Genomic DNA, 22,273 nt, shown 5'->3' with positions numbered 1-22,273 from the left:
TACGCGTCCGGATAACCCTTATGCGCCATTCGTGGTCCAGTCTCGACGACGGGGAAGCTGATAAGCGGCGGGGAGTCCGCGGGGGGGGTGGGGACGGTGGGAAAGCATATTTTTCTTTTAATTCACGTTTTTCTGCTACATTTTTGCCACCAAGCATGTCGCGCTGCGAATGGCATTAAATTTAATATCTTAATTAAAGATCGAGCCGAGTTGGTGGTGCATTCTCGATTGCGAAATCGCGATAGAAATTGTTATGCAGCTTTCGTATGAAAAATATCCATGTTTCCGCTGAATATTCAATAGAAGGTGCTACTTAACAGCAGACCGCAACATATGGAGGGTCATTTTTTAAATGTTGTTCCAATTTTTGTTTTTTCTCTAAAAGCCGCGCAATGCCCATGGGAATGCTTTACATTGATAGGCTATTATCACCTTTAGCACTGTTTTTAAAATGTAATACGAACTATGGTTGGTGTAAATTGAAAAAAAGAAGAAAAAAAGCCCCTGAGCATCGATAATACCATCATAAAAATTGTGTTTAACAAGCTCATAAATAACTAGTAACGTTACAACGGGCAAAAAAATAGTCCCATGGTTGGTGCATGACTTTAGCCTCCCCACAGACCGGCACCCCTCCCTCTCGGTACACCACCCATTAACGGGTGTACATTTTTCAATTTTAATATATCATCACAAACCCACCGAGGGGACTAGAAGCGGAACCGACACGTGGCCGATCTTTCGCTTATCGAAAACCGATTACGCCACCCGATCGGGCACCCCAAAGTTTGGCAATTGGTCGATGGCCGTGTTTAGTTTACGCCACATCCACTGTGCATGCTTTGCACAGTTTCGGACCGTCCCAGGCGCACGGTGTGAGATAAATTTAAAAAAAGGAGGCCAACCACTTGCCACTCCCCATCGTGGGCTCGTAAATAATAAAACATCAAGCATGCACTTGAAGGCACACACTTGCTTAAGGAGCGAGAAAAGGAAATTAACGGACGTGCAACGTGGGGCCAGCTTTAGGCCGAGGTGAGAGGTCTGCTACCCGAAAACGTCTACCCCGGGTGGATCGGCGTGCAGGATAATAGAAAGGGTTAAGAAAACGTCGAATGGACAGAGCTTATCATAACCCTTTGGCGCAGGGGACGTTGCATATCATGTATATCCTTGCTTGCACCACAAAACCACCATGCGACAGTTTCGCAGGCCACACGAACACTGGGGCGTGCCTGTGGAGCAGGTGAGATGGGACCACAGCCGGACCTCACCGTCGAATTGAAAAAGAAACAAAAAAAAATATGTTTCAAAAACCCACCGGATAGCGGGTGTGAGTGTGTGTATGTGTGCGGGGGGGAAAGAGGAACTAAAACTACCCCCGAAAAGCAGCACCCGAACCGACGGGGGAAGAAGATGGCCAGGGGGATGGCCAGCGCCCGTGGAATAGTGTGTGCCGGGCAGTATCGAGAGATCAATTACTTTGATAACCGACCGAAGCTGACACTTTTTTAATTTATTGCTGCCCTTGTTTATCGCCGACAGGGAAAGCAATAGCCCGGTCGGAACCGACCTCTCGTTCCCTCGGGTTTTTAGACCGCTCTCGAACTACTTTGACGCTATAGGGAGCATATATATTTGTTTTTTTTTTTCAAGGGGATGATGTTAGTGGTGTTCCCCAAGTAATCTACCCTGCAGGGGGAAAAGGTAGCGTTTTAATCCGGCGCCTTTTTTGAGTCATAAAAATGTAATTTCAATTTTTTTTTGCTTGTAGAACCAGCTGAGGAAGAGACCATGAGGTGAACAGAACGCTCCAACCTGTAATACGGCATCGATTATTTTCTTTTAAAGCTTCCTGTTCCATCCACTTTACAAAAGCCTTTTCAAAAACTTGCATAAATATTAAAGTTTTAAGGACAAATATAACCACGCAATTCTGTATTTATTCTAATTGTACCTAAGAAACACAAAGTCAACCTCCATGAGGTCTTATCATAAACAAAGCAAACGAAACAAACGCAGAAACATAATTTTCAACTTATTTGCTCACAACTGTCAACAGCACAAAATAAAAAAAAAGCCCAAGGACATATTTTTGATCCTGACACCGAGAGGAATAAAAAAAACCGACTCCCAAAACTAAATGCACACGTGCTAATGGCAGGCCAAAAAGACACATATGCTCAAACAAATAAAAACCAGAAACGTCCCCGTCCCGCGCCGAACCGACCAGGTAGTATCAGCCGGAATTGAGATGCCACCATCGAAAAATATGCCGGCCAGAATAATAAAAGTTCATAAAATTAGGATTAATTAACAAATTGAAGTTGACCGGAACCCATGGCGAGGAGGTTGTATGGGGAAGGTACGGCCGGGTCCGAACCGGAGCGCGGGACTGGGCCGTTCTTTGCTTTTCGCGCCCGAAGGGTGCATATATGCTAATAAATTAGGTAAGAAATGAATTAGTTGGTCAAAAATACGTGCCTCCTCGCGTCGAAGCGGGGCAGAACCATACGGTCGAGCAAAAAAAAAAAAAAAAGAAGCAAACAGAAGCTTCTATCAGACAACAGTACAGGTCACCATACATAAAACCGCTAATGGAACAGAAGGTACGCGCGAGGAGCTCGGTGGCCGAACGTGGGCCACCATCATGGCTCACCTAGGCGCTCTTCGCACTCGACCACCGTGATATAGTTTTTAATTTGAAAAAGTGTCCTGCCATTCCGGGGAAAGGAACAGTTGGTCCTCTCGTTTCTTTTTCTATTTTATTTATTACCAGTTACAGCACGGTAAATCTTGGATTATCGCGAGCCTCATTCCAACGTCAACAGATTGGTCTGGGAGATAGCGATCAGTATGGCATGACTGAATATGGCTTTTTTGTTGTAGTTTTCGTCGTGAGGAATTTCATAGCTCTGGTTTTAATATGATTTTTTCGTTATCATTTTAGATAGCAGAATTTTGGGTTGGCTCAAAACATATCCGTGCGTCACTAAACCATAGCTGTATCCATAATTTTATAAACATATAACATTTCTCATAACAAATGAGGGATGCAAGTTAGTACCTTATTAGAAAGATCCTGTTTGTTCAAGCAAAGCCTCATCGACCAGAGTAATAATAAACAAAAATATTTTATTATTTTCAAATGTGAAAACATGTTAAACACAGAATATTTAAAGACGGCGTTTGGTTGAAACTGTCCTATATTTAATACATGTGATTAAGCCTTTTTTTACTTTATATACAAGACATCCTGGCTACTTCATACACTGTTATACACGGTTTTTAAAGTGAGTTTAGATTTAAAATATAGGAGAGTTGAACCGCACACAAGTTGCATTAATAGAAAAAAACCGTTGCTACTTAATTTTGCATTATTGAATTGAAGCATCGATATTCTTTTACTCAGAAATGATTTCTTTGAGTAGGGCATTTTGTTCAAGAGAGGATAATTGTTGGTGTCTCCAAAGCAGGAACAAATGTTTTGTCAAAATTTTAATATCACGAAGAGGTATTCATTCTTCAAGGAACAAACTAAAACCCTTAGAGGTAAGAGGATACATGCTTAGAATGGCATTATTAAAATTGACTTAAAACAGTTGTAACAAGTGAGCGGTCGTATCGTATTGAAAGTAATCAACCAAACAGGTTAAAAATAAAAAAATATATTTGCAAACGATCGGGAAATTTTGCCGTAACGCCATTAAACGACAACGCCATTCGTTCCGGATCCACCCAAAGTGCAGTGCGCACCAAGCATGCTGACCCACTGTGCGCAAATGATCATTAAAAGTATTAACACCCGACCAAAAACCAGGCCGCCCACCCCGCTGGGCTCGTGCGACATGTTTCCTCAAATGATTTCCATTCAAAATCGATGGCCAGCAAATTATGAACGCCCCATCGTTCCGGGGGTCGGCTGGCTTTTCCCGGTTCCACTGTTCTCTAGCGCGGCGGACACTTTGCTGCGATTTAGAATTGTGTGTTGATAAAAATAGACCTCGATGGGTGTTTGCCACCTTGCTGAACTAAGCAACACCGATGGCCGAGTGCATCGGGAGCGCCTACTTTGTAGGCACCCCTCCCCCCATCTCCCTCCACCTCCCGCGATCCCGCTCGAATGAATATGATGATGGAAAACGACGACAATGACGACGACGATGATGATGATGGTGGTGGTGATGGCCGCAATAATGTGCATCGTTTGCGAGACAAAACTTAAATGATGCCGTAGCCGGACCGATTTGCGGCGGTCCACGGGCTGGCCTGTGTTTTTTTAAGGCCATAAAAAGGGTCCCGGTGCGGACGACGTCGACCTTAGCGACCGCGTGTGCTAGGGTTTTGCTGAATAACTTTGCATTCGCTATCGAACAATGAGCAATAAGCGCTAGCAAAACGGTGGCCCTCCCGGGGGGGTCGGGGGACATCCCACGATGGGGATGAGGGGGTGGGGCAGTTTAGAAACATTCGGTCCAAAGGCACAGAAGGCAAATAAAAGTTTAATAGCTTCCCGCGACCAGCAGCACCGGAACCAGGTTTCCCTACCCGCCGGTGCGCCGTATGAGCGGTAGTAAAGATTTTAAAAATAAAATAAAAATTATCTTCAATGGCTTTGTACTATTTGTAGATAGCCACCATGGTATGACCGACCATCGACCGCTCGCGAAAGATCCCCTCTTTCGGTGTTAGTTAGACACCCTTTTGCTTTATCTTCACCAGACCAGCCGGTTTTGCGGTGCGTCAACGAACCCGCGAACGAGGGTGACAATGGTCCGGGTTTTGGGGTAGTTACAAATGTTTAACTCAATCTAAGGTGACGCGCGACGCCGGAACCCTGTGAACCGATGTCGTGCCGTGTTCCAACGGAGTAGATTAGCGTCCAGCTTATCGGAAGCGACCAGTGGCGCCAAATTTTTCAAGCTCCGGGTTTCAGGCCACACTCCACCCGGTTATATCGCTGCATGTTGTCGTGGATTGCGTTAGTATTGGCTGCGATTGGCTTGTAGCGGATCGAAGCATTATGCTTACGACTGTCGGTGGTCGAGTTCTTCTAAGGTAAGAAAACCCTTCCGTACTTGCGATCGCCTGCGTGTGTGTTTGTATGTTTATGTGGGGCTCGAAAAGGTGATGAAACTTTGCGTCCTACCCCAGGGTGCCCTCAACCTTCCGCTGCACCAAAACACCCCAACAACACCGGGATGGAGTTGGATTTTTCATTCCTTCTTATGCTTCCCTATGCGCAGTTCCCTCAGCATCATCGACGGTGCGCCCAAGTGCCATTGAAAGCATACAATCTCCCACCAACCCCCTTCTCCGTCGTGCGCGCCTGATAGCGCCAAAAGGCTCGGAAGAGAGCACCGTCGGGGCCACAGAAAATCGTGACTTGATTTCGTTTCTCGTCTCTGTCATTTCCACTTTTGGTCGGTGGCCGTCCCTTTTCCGCTGGTATTTGGGTAGGCCGACGAGTCTGGCTTTTGCGGACCTCGGGGTGGTTCACACACACACACACACAAGCGTTATTCACCCTGCGAACCCTGGGGTCGACATTCCCGGGGTGGAAGAATCGACGGTCTCACTCCCAAAGTCCGTCGGTCCGGGCCATCCAGCAAACCCTTTCTTAATCCTTCCTCCCCGTCCTCCTCCGCGATGCTGGAGTTTCATTGCCGTTGCTTTGCTCCAACCACTCCCCCATCCCGGGGGGAGGGGGGGAGACCCCTCAAAACGAACGGCTCTCCATAATCCGCGAGCGACTGACCTCTTCGCCTGGGCTACAACAAAGTCGTCCACGAGGCACCCTTTTATACGCAGCTTATACGCCGTAGCCCGGTTCGCTAACGAGCAGCGAGCGATACACTTTCGCCCGACGTTTAATTCGGGTCAGCTGCCCGCCTCTCCCTTGTTCCGCCACAACGGCGGGGGTCCATAATAGGTGGAGCAATCTAAGCAGCAACTTTTGCGCCTCTCGGCCCTTTGAAAGCGATCGTAATGATCAGTTTCAGCGGCGCAGACTCCGACGACGACGGCGGGATCTGTCTGTCGATTCGAGCAGCATATTCGCTCGCTCCTTCATCTCAGTGGTCGCGACGGATCGCCTGCCCAACCACATGTTGATGCTGCAGCATGGTGTTCCCTAATGGAGCGAGTTTGTGGCCTTCCCACTCGCACACACAGGACACACACAAACATATGGGTGCTTTGTTTTCGTTCGCCAGCAGACGCGCGATCTTGGACGATCTTTACGCAATCGGAGCGCTTTCCTCAGAAATCGTCCATCCGAGAACCCGGATTTAAAGCAAATAATCGAAGCAAGCTGTGGTGTTTTCTTCGAGGGACAAAAAGCAATACCGGAACGAACGATAACGAAAGGGAATGGCACAAAAACAATGCAAGTGACGTTTTTCAGAACGGAACAAAAAAAAATGACAACACAGCTGAAACAGGAAAGTGGAATCCCCGACGAGGTGAGTGCAGTCTTGTTCTTGTTCCAGATGGATGCGCTTTGTTGTCATTTCAAATCAACATCATCTTCTTTCGTGCATACACACACACACGCACACTTGGCCACGGGTTTCTTCGGAGAAAGAGAGTCACATCCACACATCGTCGGGCAGATAATTATGCTCCACGGTCCCCTGAACTCACGCTTGTTTACATAACAAAGCCAGGCAGTAACCACTGATGCTGTTCGGCCTCCGTTTCTTGACGGTTGAATGGAATGGAGATTCTTTCCCTGAAACCGAATGCTTTGGAAGTGGTCATTTGGATCATGTGGCCCGAGGCATTTTTGGCTGGAGACGAATTTGCCTGGTGCCGTCGTGGAGGTGACCTTGCCTGTTTGATTCAGCGCGGAGTCACGGCTCGGGGAAGCAAAAAAAACCACGTCTCCAGAGCTGTTGTCACCGTACGCATGCACCGCACTATCACACATGGCCATTTTATTTTTAGCGGCACAACAAATCATTTCCACGCCAGTAACTAATCGCACACAGATTGTTTTTCCACGGAGGATGTTAAATTCTTCGCTTTGTGTTGAATGAGAAGCCTTTCAAGCCTTCACAATCTCTACGAGGTGGAGGAAGGGAGTGAGGCAACGGCGCGGAGTCACGAGTACGAACGGCGTTCACAATCGGGCGGGTGGGAGAGGACGATGTGAGGTGGTCCCGCTGTAATAGGCGGTGATGGTGGCTTATGCCACCATGGCTTACCTGGTGGTTGGTACGGTTGCGCTATTGTCGACATACGCTGGTGCGAAAACGCCAATGCACACGCGACACTCGATTCGGTGCACGTTTATGACACAGTTTTGGGGCACGCTGCACACGGGAAATCACTGTTTTTCACGAAAAACCCTGCACACACCACCTTTCGCGGCACTATCGATTTTCCCACCGTGCACGAACTAGAGGTGCCACTCCGAAGCAGGACCGACTGGACTGTGCCAAGGTGGGTGTAGATGTCTCTTTCACTCACCACGGCTACGGCAGCAGCGTTTCGAAGGGAGCGAAAGAAATAGCACGAATGTGCGTTTGTTTACAGATTTGTTACGAAACTTAAGCTGCGGTCAGACTGAGTATGTGGTGCATAAAAATTCTATGATTTAGATTTATTAACGTGATTTTTTTCCATCAGAAAGTAGGTATACAGAAATTCTCGGTATTATCGTGGGGAGAAAACAAAGCTCTACTAGAAACCTTAACAAACCCATTGAATTTAACGCAACTAGTTATGTATTTACAGCGTAAGCGTCTAAAATGCACCACAAACGGCGTCGTGTGGGCGAGCCTTAAGTTTTTCGCCATTTTGGATTGTGTCTGACAGTTCGCTCTCTCAACCAAGGCTCAAGAGAAGGTTGTCTAATACAGAAAAATTGAACTTTTCAGGATTTCGTTGGGTACGATGAAGAATTTTGAAAAGTTTGTGGTTCTGCAAGAATATTTGTGCTAGACCAAGCGACGTCAAATTATATTTCATCATTCTCCAGTATAATTTTTTAAATGGATAGCGAAAAATCGTGCGCCATTGGAAAACCTATCTAGAGCGATCGGTCAACTTTGTTTACAGTGTATGGTTGAGCTGAACGGTCATGATATACGGACAATATACAGAGATTTTGAATTTTTGTTTTGTACCAAATTTTGTTCTACTCATTTTTACTAATAAACTCATTAGACATACTTTTGATATAGATATTTATAGCGCTCTCAAATGTATTCCCTGTGCCGAATGTTGTTTAAAATTCACCATAACGGTTAAACACGTGTTGTTTCCATTGAATGTTCAATAACATTTCTTTTTCAACTAGATTTTTTTTAAAAAGTTCTTCTCTTGGGTGATGCCATGCAGTTACTGATAGGAAGCTATGAGGAGAAAGAAGCCGGTCGTTCTATGTTGGGAAGGGGTGTTATTCGGAGCATCTGCATTCGTTGCACTAGTGGATTGTTGCTGTATTTTACTTCTGCTAGCACGTGGCAACGTATTTGTAACAAGTTATAAATTTATTTCCTTTTTCGAATGCATTTGAAAAAACATCAGTTGTACCATGTGTTTCCCACTGGCTGTGCCATATGCAGCATGAATGGTTTGAAACGTGACAGTTGACCGTCGGGGCCAACGTGCTTGGTGCGCATGACGGGGAGACGATTTTCTTTCCCGGTTCATTTCCACCATTTTCCAGCACGGGCAGATCCACCGTGGCCTCTGTTCAGCGAGGACCAATCTGTAAAACTCATCGCCACCATCATCCACATCCACATCATATCGCAAAGTGTGTGCAGTCACACAAGCATTGCTGGCACCAAACGTTTTTCATTCCTCAATCGATAAGGATACCGGTTAACCAGATAAGCGAGCTTTTGCAGAGAATAAGTTGCCTTTGAAGTTGTTTTTTACGGTGATTGTGAGGATTGGTTGTTACAGTTCCTAATCAAATGCCCACTGCTTATCGGGATGGAAAAGTTTATCCTTTCTTTCGGCCGTCAATTGTGCAGGTAGACAACGTGTCTACTTTTTGCTGGCAGCGAATGAAGAAAATCAAATTAATATGTTGAACAACACAAGATTTTGGCGTGTGAGTGAATGGTATAGAGCCTAATTTTTAATCGTGTCCAGTTCTGTGTGAAAAAATGTGTACAAAAAGCAGAGTAATGATGCTCGGAATGGGGTGAGAGTAAATACTTCAAGGGTCAAGAAAAGCCCAACCATGGATATGAGCTCCGATATGCAGAAAAGGCTCACTCGTTATCATCGAGCGCATTGACTGCAGTATCATGTTCCGGACGAGTGAAAACCCCTTCTCCTGAAGAAGATTATATAACGCTGCTAAATTAAACTTGCAAAAACTAATTTTCCTACAAGTTGTTTCACCCTCGTCCGTCGAATGTTCGACTAGCTGCGAGGGAGAGTAGTGAAAAAAAGTTTTCTTCGCCAAGCGAGTTTTCGACCCGAGGGCCAGAGTTGCACACAGTATGGCTCGTAAAATTCCTTTCAAAGTCGTGTTTGCTTCAGGTAGGGCATTAAAATTGGATCAACTTCGATTAGTCTGACCGTCGGACGATGGCTATCATTTGGGTTTGATAGTTTTTCGCCCCTAAGGACGGATCATAACGGTTGTGTTTTCCTTGTTCGGTAGACGAAGACACGGACTTTCCGGCCAGCGAACTAAACAGCCACAATCCGACAGTCCACGGTTGGCGATCGAACGCGGACAGTTCGGTCAGCCCCAAAGAGATCGTCCTGCGGTTCTTCAATCCAGCCCGTATCGTACGGATACAGGTCCTAGCGCATCAGTATTACATTCGTAAGTATCACCGAGCTAGGAAAAACTGGGGATGGAAAATTCGAATGGAAGGAAAACCCCGTTGTTCATTAGCCACGTCGCATGAACGCACATGAAATGAACAGTGCAGACGATGTAGTCATTCAAAGGAAGCGCATTCCGGGAATGTTGTTGTTTTCCCCAACGACCACGGATACGAGAGAGAAAGTCGGAAAACCCCAAGGAGAGTATAAACGGAAGCAAACGGCTGGGATCCAACGCTCGAGCGAAACACGTGGCTATTTAAATGGTGTTTATAGCCGGATTTACAGTGTGTTTGTGTGCGAGGTATAATGCCGGTTGTTTCCGGTTGACAGAAGAAATTGTTTTTTTTGTTTTGCGAAATAGGAGCAAAAAAAATAAAACATTATCAAATTGACAAATAGAGTGGAAAACGATATACGGGAGGCTGAATAAATTGCCGTCTCATCGTTGTACCCTTTGGCATGGTTTATGTCGTTTGAAATTCTGTTTATTGATTTTCCTACCGGGGTTTCCGAAGTTAGCTCATACGCAACGTGTGTGAGTCATAAAAATTGATCAAACGTTGGCTAAGTTTTATGCAATTAATCGTACCCTTTGACAACGAATAAACATTCCTCCATGTTCGATGCGGATTACTTTCAAGTTTTCCTGTTTCTCTTACCATTTGCTTAGCCGAACGCATTGAACTATGGATACACTACTCCAGCAAGAGTGCCCCGAGTACCCCTTCCAGCCAGAGCTTCGAGTACATGGGATTCGTGGCCCTGTCGGACAATGCCAGCACAAACTTTACGTCCCGGGAGCTGCAGAGCGTGACCGTCGCCCCAAAAGTAGGCTCCCACCTTAAGCTACGGCTAGGGCCAGCCCATCCGAATGAGTTCAACAAGGACAACCAGGTGGCTCTGCTGGCCATTAACATTCTGGGCGAGGAATTGACGGCGGACGAGCTGGCATCGATGCAGGGGAACGTGTCGTCATTGATGAACGCTGTGCCACCGAACATCGACGCCCTGAACGGCTCGCTCGCATCCGCCTGTGACGATCTGTCGTACTCGATGTACGTGGAGGAGAGTATTTGTGAGGTGGTGCGAAGGATGGAGATACTCAAGATCCAGGCAGTGCAGGGTAAGATGAACTAAAGGGAAGGCTATGAAGGAACTCTGTTAATTCCTTTGCCTAATTACTCTTCCAGATGAACGCTTCGAGTATGCCCGAAAGCTAAAGCTCTGCATGGGCGCCTTAAGGACGGCCGGTGAACGTCTTGGACGGTACGCACTGGCGAAACGGCAGGCAGTCCAGGCGGAAGACTTTACCACCGCCCGGCTCCGGAAGGAGCAGATCGAAATGTATCGCAAGGCCGTGTTCGATCAGCTACGGGTCGAGCTGTTGCTCCAGAGTGACAAGAGCATCACAAGTAACGACTCCTGCTCGGAGCTGTACGCATCTAAGCCAACGTTGCCTTCACCGCCTAGCCTGCAAGATGTGGCCAGTGCACTCTCGTCGGACTCGACGCTACCACACGCGCATCACTTACACACGCAGGTAACGCAGGACGGATCGAAGTTGCCGTCGGATGCGACCGATTCTACCACGAGCACTTCGACAAACACGACCGCATCGGCAGCCTCGAGCGCCAGCAGTTGCACGGTAAAACCGGAAGGACGTTCCTCGCAGCAGAGTCTAACGCGCCCGGACGAGGTTCAGCAATCGCCTCTGATGAGTCACAAAGGTCGCAGTCCGATGAGGTCCCCCACGAACACGGGTTCGCTAAGGAGACGCAACAAAAGTGCTCCGAGGAATAGTTACGAAGATTACGATGAACGTGCGATTCCCACTCTCGGGTAAGAGCCGCTGGCAGCGATGTTACTTTTTGGAAGGATCACCATCATACGTATGTTTTTCGTTGCAGAAGCCACGCAAATGATTTCCTTCGTGAGTGTCAAGGGACGGCAATGATCGAGCAGGACGGGGGGAAGATTCGCTGTAAGCTGAACGATCGTGAACGTCGCCAGGCGGCATTACCGATACTGATCTTCGGCATGGAACTGGTGGAGTTGATCTACTCGCGACAGTTCACCGATCGCGAGGAAGGTCTGATACGGCTACGGAGAATACTAAAGCAGGAGATCGAACCGGAACCTCAGGCCCAGGCGGCCCAGGCCGGGCCCAATAAGATCTGTCGTGGAGCTACCCTTTTGCTCCATCGTGGAGTTCGCGATGCGGTATTCTCCGTGTTCAGCCAAGCGACAGAAACGGTGCGAAGTTTGTTCATGGAGTTTGTTCCAAATCGGTATGCTGTTCATCGAGAAGATCGAAATGCTTACTACGATGACTAATACGATACTTTTTCCTTAGCGTCGCACCAAGCGAAGTTGCACGATCAGTTGATCGTCTACTACCGGAGCTGCTTTCCAAGAGTGGTGATCCTTCGGCTCGGGTACACACACTGGCGCAGCATACGATCCTCAGCATCGCAGCCTGCCCTGAGGTACGAGAACAGCACCTCATTGCTCCGGCCCTATCGCGTCCAGTTGGCAACGGAACGCATCCTCGGTTAGCACTAAGTCGGATGCAAATGCTCGAGCAGCTGGTACTCAGCCAAGGTATATCGAACGACAAACAGAGTGGACTTGCCTGTCGAACACTTTCGGAAGCTGGCTGCTCCGGAATACACCATCCGGCCGAATCGGTACGCAAGGTGGCCGAAAGGGTGCTACTCTTGGTGTACAAGGTTAACCCGCGCTTGGTGCGTAAGCAGCTTCCTCCGGATGATGATATAACGCGCCGGAATCTACTCTACCGCCAGCTGTTTGCTGAGTTTGATAAGATCGATCTTCAGGTAACAGAAGAAAACATCTCGAACGCTTCCATCCGACCTAACGTCTAGCTTTATCCCCATTTGGTTGTAGCGCAAGAAGGAAATGTTGGAAAACAAACAGTTCTGCGGTCCGGCATCGTTCGCCGGCATCTGCTCACCACCGATGTCCAGCAGCTCGAAGAGCTCACCCCCGGTGGAGATACGCAACAAGAACCTGCGCTACGATGGACGCACGATCGTCAGTTTCTCTGATAATCAGACCCCCGGTTGGCAGTCTAGTTTCAGTTCCATGAAATTGCAGGATACCAACTCGAGCCCGGTGCGCCGACTGGACGCGACTACGGCAGGGATCATCAAGAGCAAAAGTGGGCACGCCATCGGTCACCACGGCCAGTGGGCGTCTACGGGGATCGGTTCGTCCGGTGACGATGGCCATCGAGACGGTTCGGGATCGTATTACGATAAACTGGACGGCAGCAGCAGTGGTCACTGCAACGGGAAGGATGCGGGTTCCGGCACTCTCGACCGGAGTCGTCAGAAGTTATCCCAATCGAAAACAAACATGTACGACAGTACGATCGGGTTCCTACCGGGAGTGGTAGCCCCCGAGAATGGAGCCGGCTCGCGGAAGAGCTCCAACTCGGACTCGTTCGATGGTATCGAGAATGAAATGTAAGTAAGAAAGAAAAATGTAAGAGACTGGTATCCAATAGTGAAATTCTATCGTTTCCAAATCTCCAGCCGATGCCCATTTTGCGACTGGATTTGCCACGGTGATCCTACGCAGCTCGATAAGCACTACTGGAAAGCTTGTCCCGTGCTGACCAAATGTCCACAGTGTAGCCAAATTCTTGAGGTCGCTGCCCTCTCTGGTCATTTGATTCGTAAGTTCAACCGACCGTCTCTTTACGACTCCTTCATTGAAATATCTTTCAAAAAACAATTTTCAGACGAATGTGAAGCCAAAACTAGCTATTTGTCATGCGAACGGTGTACCGAGTCGGTGCATAAGGATCTGTACGAGTACCATCTTATGGAAGACTTTTGTCGAGGTAACGGTTATGGGGCGTCACCATATTGGATAGTGATCGAAATAACAAAGTTCTCTACTTTACAAACAGAATTTACAACGGGTGCGGCCAGATGTCCCCTGTGTCATGACGATGTGCTGCTACCGCTGGATGGTGGCTGGAAGCGGCATCTCCTGAGCCGTGCCGGATGCCTTGGCAATATTCGGCGTCGAGTGCCGGCGTAGTCGCGACCACCGGTGGAGACATGAGTGAAACTCAGATTTTTCCCTACATTCCGATCAAATACACTTCAAGCACACGTTTTAGGTAGAAATTTAATGCAAGCAGCGAGATAAAAGCGTAAAAAGCTGATGCTTTTTAAACATAAATTTGGAAATTCTGGCGGTTTAACGGACGTAAACACGAAGGCCAATTACGACTAACAGAACTATTCTAAACGATAGCAAAACATTCTTAATGTATGATTCGATAATCAAAAACTGATTTGTACAGCGCAAGAAGCGTAAGAAACAAACAAACAAAACATTGCTAATTTTCGCAGCATGCACACAAGCCTCTTCGCCCGAAGGCGGCGGAGAGGCATAAACACAGGGCCACAGCTGTAACGTAGAAGACTTCTCTATTCGCCAGGGCGCTAACTGCATATGCCATCTCCCGTGGGCAGCCAATTTCCTCCACACACCGACGTAAGCAAAGTACGACGCAAATGGGGGCAATAAAGTATATTATTGATACGATAAAACCAATCGAGTGAAAAGCCACAGCCGAGTTCAGGGATTCTGGTCGTCCCTTGGGCGGCTGCCCGAGGACACGAAAACAACAGGTTGAACCGGCTGCCATGGCGAACCACTGCTAGCAACGATGGACTACTATTTGCATGTTTATTAACTATTTTATGGGTAGCATAATTTTGTTGTTTAGATTTTTTAAATAAAGAAGAGAAAGCGAAAACCCGACGCAGGTAATTGACACTAATCAATCAAACATTTTGATCTCACAGTAGTGCTGCTGCGGCGATGAATTAAAACAGCACACTGAACAGCAAAACAAACGTAATGTCCAGCTCCAGAAGTATTCGGATCAAGTAAACTTATTTCCCGTCCTTTGAAAAATTGTCACAAATAAAATAAAGATTTAATGCAAACATTCAATAGCCGGAGATTTTTTGTTTCGAAATCCGAAATCGCTAGAGCTCCCCACTACCCTATAAATCTGTTTCAAAGGTTCAAAAGGTCATACGAAATTGAATACGATTGCGGGGCTTGCAACTGATCGACCGACTTCAGTCGATGAGTGGTAGTAGTAGGGCGAGGACAAGCGCTCCGGAGAAGTGTATCGTTCTAAGGGAAAGTGCTACTGATAACAGAACCGGGTGAAGATTCAATGTGAAAGATAATTACTTGGCTTACGCGGTACGTACATATTTAAATTGATGTCGAATAAAACCCTTGCCGAATTCTTTCCAACAACTGTTTAAATAGTAAAAATTTCACGCGTATAGAAAAATTGAATATGATCGCTCGGGTGAGGGTTCCCATTATGTGGCTGGCCGTACTACTTTGTGCGGCAGCCATTATAGCCGGTCCAGTCTACCGACGCTCGACCGAGGACGGCTCCGCCGCATCCTACGAGGAAGAAGTACGTCTATCGCTAGCGGCGATCGAGCAACGTTATCAGCAAGCGAAAGCACACCAAACCCTGGCAGCTTGGGAATACGGTTCAAACTTAACGGAGGCCAATTTGGTCAAGAAAACAGCAGCCGCTTCCGAGTTCGCCCAGGTGGCAAAGGTACGTTTCTTCGCTGCATTTCGTAATGGTGGAGGTTCCATTTTGCGGGGACTTTTCAAGTGATACCATTTTGTGACATTTTCTACGCCGCAGACGATCGCCCAGGAGCTGCAACAGATCGCAATCGATCGGTTGGAGAGTGAAGATTTGAAGCGTCGTGTTAAGAAGCTCGCGAAGCTCAACTATGCCGCCCTGCCGGAGGAAAAGTTCCGCGAGCTGCTTGGTTCGATTGCCAGCATGGAGTCGAACTACGCGAAGGTAAAACTGTGTCCGTACGGTGAATCAACAAATTGCAACATTTCGCTCGAACCGGAGCTGACGGAAATCTTCGCCAGCAACCGGAACCCGGAGGAGTTGAAGTATTACTGGGTGCAGTGGTACAATAGTGCGGGGGCACCGGCGCGAGAATCGTTCCAGAAGTACGTTGAATTGAACAGAGAAGCTGCGCTGCTTAATAGTGAGTCGAAGCGGTTGAAGGGAAGAGAACGAGATACGGAATATTAAACTAACTTTCGGTTCATCGTAGACTTAACCTCAGGTGCTGACGCTTGGCTGAAGGAGTACGACGATACCACTTTCGAGCAGCAGGTCGATGATGTTATCAATCAAATAAGACCACTCTACGAGCAGCTACACGCGTACGTTCGTTACAAGCTGAGGCAAAAGTATGGCGATAAGGTGGTCTCCCCTACCGGTCCGATTCCAATGCATTTGCTTGGCAATCTGTGGGCCCAGACATGGGATCATGTATGTAAAACTGTTTTTTATAGTTTTATTTAAGTTATTATAGTTATAGTTTTATTTAAGGCGTGCCATTTTTGGGATAATTTTTTTTCCAAACTTCATTTCAGATCGCTGACTTTACAACCCCATTCCCGGAGAAAAAACTGCTTGATGTGACTGACGAGATGATCCGCCAGGGATACACTCCGCTGAAAATGTTCCAGATGGGAGATGACTTTTTCGTTTCTCTCAACATGACAAGGCTCCCACAGTAATGTTACTGCTCTATGCTATTTGACGAAAGAATTTTCATTTATTCTTTATTTTTGATAGATCCTTTTGGGAGAAGAGCATTTTGGAAAAGCCAACCGATGGACGGGATTTAGTTTGTCATGCCAGTGCATGGGATTTCTTCTCGATCGATGACGTGCGCATTAAACAATGCACCCGTGTGACGATGGATCAGTTTTTCGTCGTTCACCACGAGTTGGGCCATATCCAATATTACCTACAGTACCAACATCAGCCGGTCGAGTATCGCCGTGGTGCAAACCCAGGCTTTCATGAGGCCGTCGGGGATGTTCTATCACTATCGGTGTCCACACCGAAGCACTTGAAGAAAGTAGGCCTCCTGAAGGACTACGAGGAGGACGAACAGGTCAAGATTAACCAGTACTACCGCTCTGGAGTAACGAAGCTAGTATTCCTACCGTTCGCCTACACGTTGGACAAATATCGTTGGGGAGTGTTCCGGGGCGAGATCAAACCGAAAGAGTACAACTGTAGATTCTGGCAGCTGCGTTCCCAATACTCCGGCATCGAGCCACCGGTTGTGCGCACGGAAGAGGACTTTGATGCCCCGGCCAAGTACCACGTGTCGGCAGATGTGGAATATCTTCGCTATTTCGTGTCCTACATCATTCAGTTCCAGTTTCATCGGGCTGCTTGTTCGTTGGCGGGAGAGTACGTAAAGGGAGACCCGGAGAAGACCCTGAACAACTGCGACATTTACCAAAGCACCGCTGCTGGAAACAAATTAAAGTATGTTTTGATTAAGATAAAACGCATGTATTATGCGATTACATTGAGTATTGTGCATTTTTCAGGGAAATGCTTGCCCTTGGATCGTCGAAACCGTGGCCAGACGCGATGGAAATCCTCACCGGTGAGCGGAAAATGAGCGCGGATGCTTTCCTGGAATATTTCGATCCATTGTATAAATGGCTGCTGGCGGAGAACACACGAGTTGGAGCTCACGTTGGCTGGACCGATTCAGAGAGTAAGATTTCGATTTCGTCTTTTCTATTGAAGTCACATGATTGATTGATGCAAATTTTTATTTTCCAGAATGTGTTTCAAAAACTATCGATTTTATACCATAAAAGGTTTCTCATTTGTTGTTAAAACGCGAAGAAAGTGCTTGTTGACTTTAAATTGTTATTTTATAGACTGTTTTGCGCATGTGCATTTCGATAACGTAAAAGGATGCCAATAAAGTTTGAATAATTTTATCTAATCGTTTATCATATTTGTGTTCTTGATTTAAAAAAAAAACCTTCAACCTTCTGTTTTATAGTTATTGACAACTGTTGTAGTTGGTTATAACAAATCAGCTCAATGAGTTGTCTAGTACAGTAAGCTGGTGCTATGAGCTAGAAAGTTATTCTATTTAAACCCGTTAAACAATACAATACAGAAACTCTGTACAATGAAAATAGAGCAAATACCGAGAACTACTTCATACTGGAATGCTATTCATAATGCTGACGTGTTGTAAGGTTATATGCAAAACTAACCCCTGATCTTATCAACACCTATTGGTTTTAAGATCATTATTTTCAAAACATGACAACAAATTAAATTTTCTGAGAACCCTTATCGACCAACTTATGTGATAATGTAGGGAAAGAGCTGCACGATCGTGTAAACTATTCGTATTAGTCATTAGTTCGCAAAGTCATTTCAAATTGAGTTTAAAGGAACTCTTGCCACTTCTCTTCCGAGCTCAGTCAGTGATGGGGGGTCTGGGCATAAGGATCAGCACTGGAGCAATCTTGAACAAGTTGTAGAGATTGCATTATGCATTATCAATCTTGTTGTTAATCGTAATGTGTGTAGGAGTCTCAACTGATCCAGTTTATCAGGGCTCACATGATGAAGGAAACATAACAGCCTATGAAAACCATATTCGGCTATCACTTGAAACGAAGGAAAAGCGATATGAGCAGGCACTAGCACTGTACAAAACTTTGAGTTGGGAAATGGCGTACGACAACGAAGAAAATTTCACGGCCTTAATCAATGCTACAGAGGAGTTTAAGGAAATTGTTAAGGTACTGCGGGTAGTTAAGGTATCGAAACTTCCATTGAATTGTATGCATTTCTTTTCCAGTCAACAGCTCAGGAGATGCGGCAGATTATAACAGATCGTTTGGAGAGTGATGATTTGAAGCGCCGTATTCGTAAGCTTTCGGAATTGGACTATGTCGTGCTACCAGACGACGAGCATTTTGTTTTGAATTATGCGATAATCTTCATGACTAGTAGCTTTGCGAATATCCAGCTGTGTCATTATGACAACCAATCTAAGTGTGACATTTCGCTCGAACCCGAGCTGACGGAAATCTTTGCTAACAATCGGGACCCAGAGGAGCTAAAGTATTACTGGGAAAAATGGTATAATGAGGTAGGGACAACGGCACGCAAACCGTTTGAGAAGTATGTCGAATTGAATATGAAGGCCGCTCTGCTGAACAGTAAGTCGGAAAGTCGGCGAGGACCACGTCCATATTGCTAAAACTTACTTCCGTTTTAAATTAGATTTTACTTCCGGTGCTGAAGTATGGCTGAGTGAGTATGAGGATAGTACTATCGAGCAGCAAGTTGACGAAATTATGAGTCAAATTAGACCACTCTATGAGCAGCTACATGCGTACGTTCGTTACAAGCTGGGACAAAACTATGGCGACAAGGTGGTCTCCCCTACCGGTCCGATTCCAATGCATCTGCTCGGCGATCTGTGGGCCCAGACATGGGACAATGTATGTAATACCAGAAGAATTTCGAGGAGCTAAGATTTGTGGTGAATTCGTATCTCGTTTGTTTAATTTAAGATAGCAGACTTTACAACCCCATACCCACACAAACAACTTTTCGACGTTACCGACGAGATGATCCGCCAGGGATACACTCCGCTGAAAATGTTCCAGATGGGAGATGACTTTTTCGCTTCTCTGAACATGACAAGGCTGCCACCGTAATATTTATGCGCTGTGATGTGTGACCAATAAACTTTCATTTATTCTTTGTTTATTTTAGAGTTTTTTGGGAGAAGAGCATTCTGGAAAAGCCCACCGATGTACAAAATATCTGTACTCCCTTTGCATGGAATTCCTACAAGACCGATGACGTACGCATTAAACAATGCACCCGTGTGACGATGGATCAGCTGTTTGTTGCTCACCACGAGCTCGGCCACACTCAATATTTCCTGCAGTACCAACATCAGCCGGTCAAGTATCGTCAGGGTGCAAACCCAGGCTTTCACGAAGCTGTCGGGGACGTTATCGCCCTATCGGTGTCCACACCGAAGCACTTGAAGAAAGTAGGCCTCCTGAAGCACTACGATGACGACGAACAGGCCAAGATTAACCAGTACTACCGCTCTGCATTAACGAAACTTGTGTTCATACCGTTCGCCTACACGGTCGACAAATATCGTTGGGGTGTCTTTCGGGGTGAGATCAAACCGACGGAGTACAACTGTAGATTCTGGCAGCTTCGTTCGCAATACTCTGGCATCGAGCCACCGGTTGTGCGCACGGAAGAGGACTTCGATCCAGCGGCCAAGTATCACGTTTCGGCTGATGTGGAATATCTTCGCTATTTCGTGTCGTACATCATTCAGTTCCAGTTTCATCGGGCTGCTTGTTCGTTGGCGGGAGAGTATGTAAAGGGAGACCCGGAGAAGACACTGAACAACTGCGATATTTATCAAAGTACCGCTGCTGGAAACAAATTAAAGTATATTCGGATCAATACAAACAGCATTGAAATGTTGTGACTCTATTCTATTTTGTTCATTTTTCAGAGAAATGCTCGCCCTAGGATCCTCAAAACCGTGGCCGGACGCCATGGAAATACTCACCGGTGAGCGGAAAATGAGTGCAGATGCCCTGTTGGAATATTACGATCCGTTGTATAAATGGCTGCTAGAGGAGAACACACGTTTGGGAGTTCACGTTGGCTGGACAGATTCAGAGAGTAAGTTTTTACTTTAGCACAGTTACATGAGTTCCTGATAAAATTCTTCCTCTGTAGAATGTGTTACTCAAACCAGAGAAGGATCTTCCTTGCGAGCCGAGCAGCCGCTCTGGGCAACGTACTCTGATGGCGGTAATAACACTGGAGCGATCTCTAGCATCAACATTCAGGAAAATTCTACCAATATTTTTCAATGAAACGGTAATTGAATGGTTTGCACACATTTTATTTTCTGATTATATAACTATTCTTATTTTAATTTTTTAACTTATTAAATTTTTGAGTAAAAATACAACAGAATACAACATCGGTAATGTCGTTTCGTTATAGTTTTTTTAATGATGATATTACATGTTTTATTTAGTTTTTTGACTGATGATATTACCTTTATACTTCTTTTATTTCTTCTACCATATCTATGAAAACGAATGTTGTCTGTTTGTGATGTTAAATCTCAAAACCGGGTTTGCAAATCGTGAAAGTCTCTTCGGACGATTTACACGTTTTTATCGAAATAAGATTTAGAAAAAAAGACAAATTGGAAAGGCCGATTTCCTTAGGAAATGCCCAAAAATGGTTAGATTCGAGAACACGGTTCTTTTTTTCAATGTTATGAAATCAAATCTACAATTTAAAACTAAAACTTAGAAACTGCTTGGCCAATCTTAACGATGTTTTCTCATGATTTGTTCCTTTTGGGACAAACAGGATTTTGGGACAAAGAAATTATGTATGCTAAGCGACATATGTACTTATGTATGTATTTACAATAAACATCGAATTATTACATCTCGATTAATCAACAAGTGCTGGTGAAAAACAAAACAAATGCTGACTTCCGCATAGCCGCATAACAAACCAGGTCAGCCAGCACCGCCCGCGATCTTAATCAGGTCAACTGACGATCGCGGCGAGTATGGAGCAAGAATAACATAGCACTTAAGATAGAGTGCTTAGAACTAAGGGAGATAGAACTAAGAACCTTAGGTATATAAGAATGCAAACTTGACAAATAAAATTGCACTTGAAGCCAAGCGCGTTAATAGAGTCGGAGGCTTCGCTTAAGGTCTTTAAGGAAGTTAGCATCAACTTCTACACGTTGATCATCTTCTTGTTCTTGTTCATGGTGGAGAAGAGATGTTTCAAATCTCCTGGAGGATATTACAACTTGTTTTTAACTAACTTTAAACAATCATTCCTTCTTTGAACGTACATGTATTGATAAGTGTTGTAGTTAGCTATAACAAGTCAGCCTAATGAATTGCATAATTCTGGTGCCATGAGCTGGAGGGTTATTCTGATTCAAGCCGTTCAACTGATCGGTTATACACTAACCAAACTCTGTACATTAATAACAGCGCGAATTCTGGGAATTATTTCATACTGGAATACAGGTGACGTGTTGTAAGGTTAAATGCAAAACAAACCCAGAGGTGTTTTGATCATTTTATTCTAAAAATGACAACAAACTAAATTTTCTGAGAATCCTTATCGATCAACTAACAGTGGTGATGAAGGGAAAGAGCTTCACGATCGTGTGAGCTATTCGTATGATTGATTAGTTAGCGTTTCATCTTGAGTATAAATTAACTCATGCTACTGCTCTTCCAATCTCAGTCAGTGATAGGTGGTCTAGGCATAAAGATCGGCACTGGATGTACATCATTCTTGAAAAAGTCGTAGAGATTTCATTGTGCTGTGAAGAGTAAATGTGATACACCAAAGTGCTTACCTGTGCATGACACTGTTCACTTAGGACATTGCTTGTAACTCACAAACCCAGTACCCTTCCAATTGAACACTTTCAAATATACATGTTTTCAAATTTCGGTTGAGAACGGTACAACC

The 22,273-nt window shown here is 45.7% G+C and overlaps 4 protein-coding genes across 4 annotated transcripts in view; 3 read left to right on the top strand and 1 right to left on the bottom strand.

The window, feature by feature from the left end:
* Positions 1–7,376, bottom strand: part of LOC131295000 (aryl hydrocarbon receptor nuclear translocator homolog) — a 198,439-nt gene extending 191,063 nt beyond the window's left edge. Inside the window, exon 1 of the mRNA XM_058323059.1 lies at positions 7,209–7,376. The gene's annotated coding sequence lies outside the window, so the exon portion shown is untranslated. The remainder of the gene's footprint in view (positions 1–7,208) is intronic.
* A 2,091-nt stretch (positions 7,377–9,467) lies between these two features.
* On the top strand, positions 9,468–13,875 carry LOC131293319 (centrosomal protein of 104 kDa). Its single transcript, XM_058321398.1, has 10 exons — positions 9,468–9,507; positions 9,632–9,799; positions 10,475–10,927; positions 10,995–11,643; positions 11,712–12,092; positions 12,158–12,641; positions 12,712–13,292; positions 13,362–13,504; positions 13,571–13,672; positions 13,742–13,875. The coding sequence occupies exons 1-10, from the start codon at positions 9,468–9,470 to the stop codon at positions 13,873–13,875; spliced, it is 3,135 nt and encodes a 1,044-aa protein (XP_058177381.1).
* A 1,307-nt stretch (positions 13,876–15,182) lies between these two features.
* Positions 15,183–17,505, top strand: LOC131282353 (angiotensin-converting enzyme-like). Its single transcript, XM_058311790.1, has 6 exons — positions 15,183–15,439; positions 15,533–15,896; positions 15,966–16,186; positions 16,291–16,433; positions 16,496–17,203; positions 17,269–17,505. Exons 1-6 carry the CDS (start codon positions 15,191–15,193, stop codon positions 17,483–17,485), a joined length of 1,902 nt encoding a protein of 633 aa, XP_058167773.1. The 5' UTR covers positions 15,183–15,190; the 3' UTR covers positions 17,486–17,505.
* A 1,061-nt stretch (positions 17,506–18,566) lies between these two features.
* LOC131293318 (angiotensin-converting enzyme-like) lies at positions 18,567–20,622 on the top strand. Its single transcript, XM_058321397.1, has 6 exons — positions 18,567–18,918; positions 18,983–19,203; positions 19,276–19,418; positions 19,481–20,185; positions 20,253–20,425; positions 20,483–20,622. The coding sequence occupies exons 1-6, from the start codon at positions 18,570–18,572 to the stop codon at positions 20,620–20,622; spliced, it is 1,731 nt and encodes a 576-aa protein (XP_058177380.1). The 5' UTR covers positions 18,567–18,569.
* The last annotated feature ends 1,651 nt before the right edge of the window (positions 20,623–22,273 follow it).

This window comes from Anopheles ziemanni, chromosome 2 (genome assembly GCF_943734765.1).
Source record: "Anopheles ziemanni chromosome 2, idAnoZiCoDA_A2_x.2, whole genome shotgun sequence".
NCBI classification, from domain to species: domain Eukaryota; kingdom Metazoa; phylum Arthropoda; class Insecta; order Diptera; family Culicidae; genus Anopheles; species Anopheles ziemanni.
Note: the sequence above shows the minus strand (reverse complement) of the source record. Positions and strands in the feature narration are given on the sequence as shown.

What these genes read in the sequence shown, in the direction of transcription:
- LOC131282353 (XM_058311790.1), top strand. Translation starts at nt 15,191, where the DNA reads ATGTGGCTGGCCGTACTACTTTGTGCGGCAGCCATTATAGCCGGTCCA. An exon ending in AGTTCGCCCAGGTGGCAAAG is followed by an intron (nt 15,440 to 15,532) that starts GTACGTTTCTTC and finishes TCTACGCCGCAG; the next exon opens with ACGATCGCCCAGGAGCTGCA. An exon ending in AACATGACAAGGCTCCCACA is followed by an intron (nt 16,434 to 16,495) that starts GTAATGTTACTG and finishes TATTTTTGATAG; the next exon opens with ATCCTTTTGGGAGAAGAGCA.
- LOC131293318 (XM_058321397.1), top strand. Translation starts at nt 18,570, where the DNA reads ATGCGGCAGATTATAACAGATCGTTTGGAGAGTGATGATTTGAAGCGC. An exon ending in AACATGACAAGGCTGCCACC is followed by an intron (nt 19,419 to 19,480) that starts GTAATATTTATG and finishes TGTTTATTTTAG; the next exon opens with AGTTTTTTGGGAGAAGAGCA. An exon ending in TGGCTGGACAGATTCAGAGA is followed by an intron (nt 20,426 to 20,482) that starts GTAAGTTTTTAC and finishes CTTCCTCTGTAG; the next exon opens with AATGTGTTACTCAAACCAGA.
- LOC131293319 (XM_058321398.1), top strand. Translation starts at nt 9,468, where the DNA reads ATGGCTCGTAAAATTCCTTTCAAAGTCGTGTTTGCTTCAG. An exon ending in CAAAGTCGTGTTTGCTTCAG is followed by an intron (nt 9,508 to 9,631) that starts GTAGGGCATTAA and finishes CTTGTTCGGTAG; the next exon opens with ACGAAGACACGGACTTTCCG. An exon ending in CCTCTCTGGTCATTTGATTC is followed by an intron (nt 13,505 to 13,570) that starts GTAAGTTCAACC and finishes AACAATTTTCAG; the next exon opens with ACGAATGTGAAGCCAAAACT.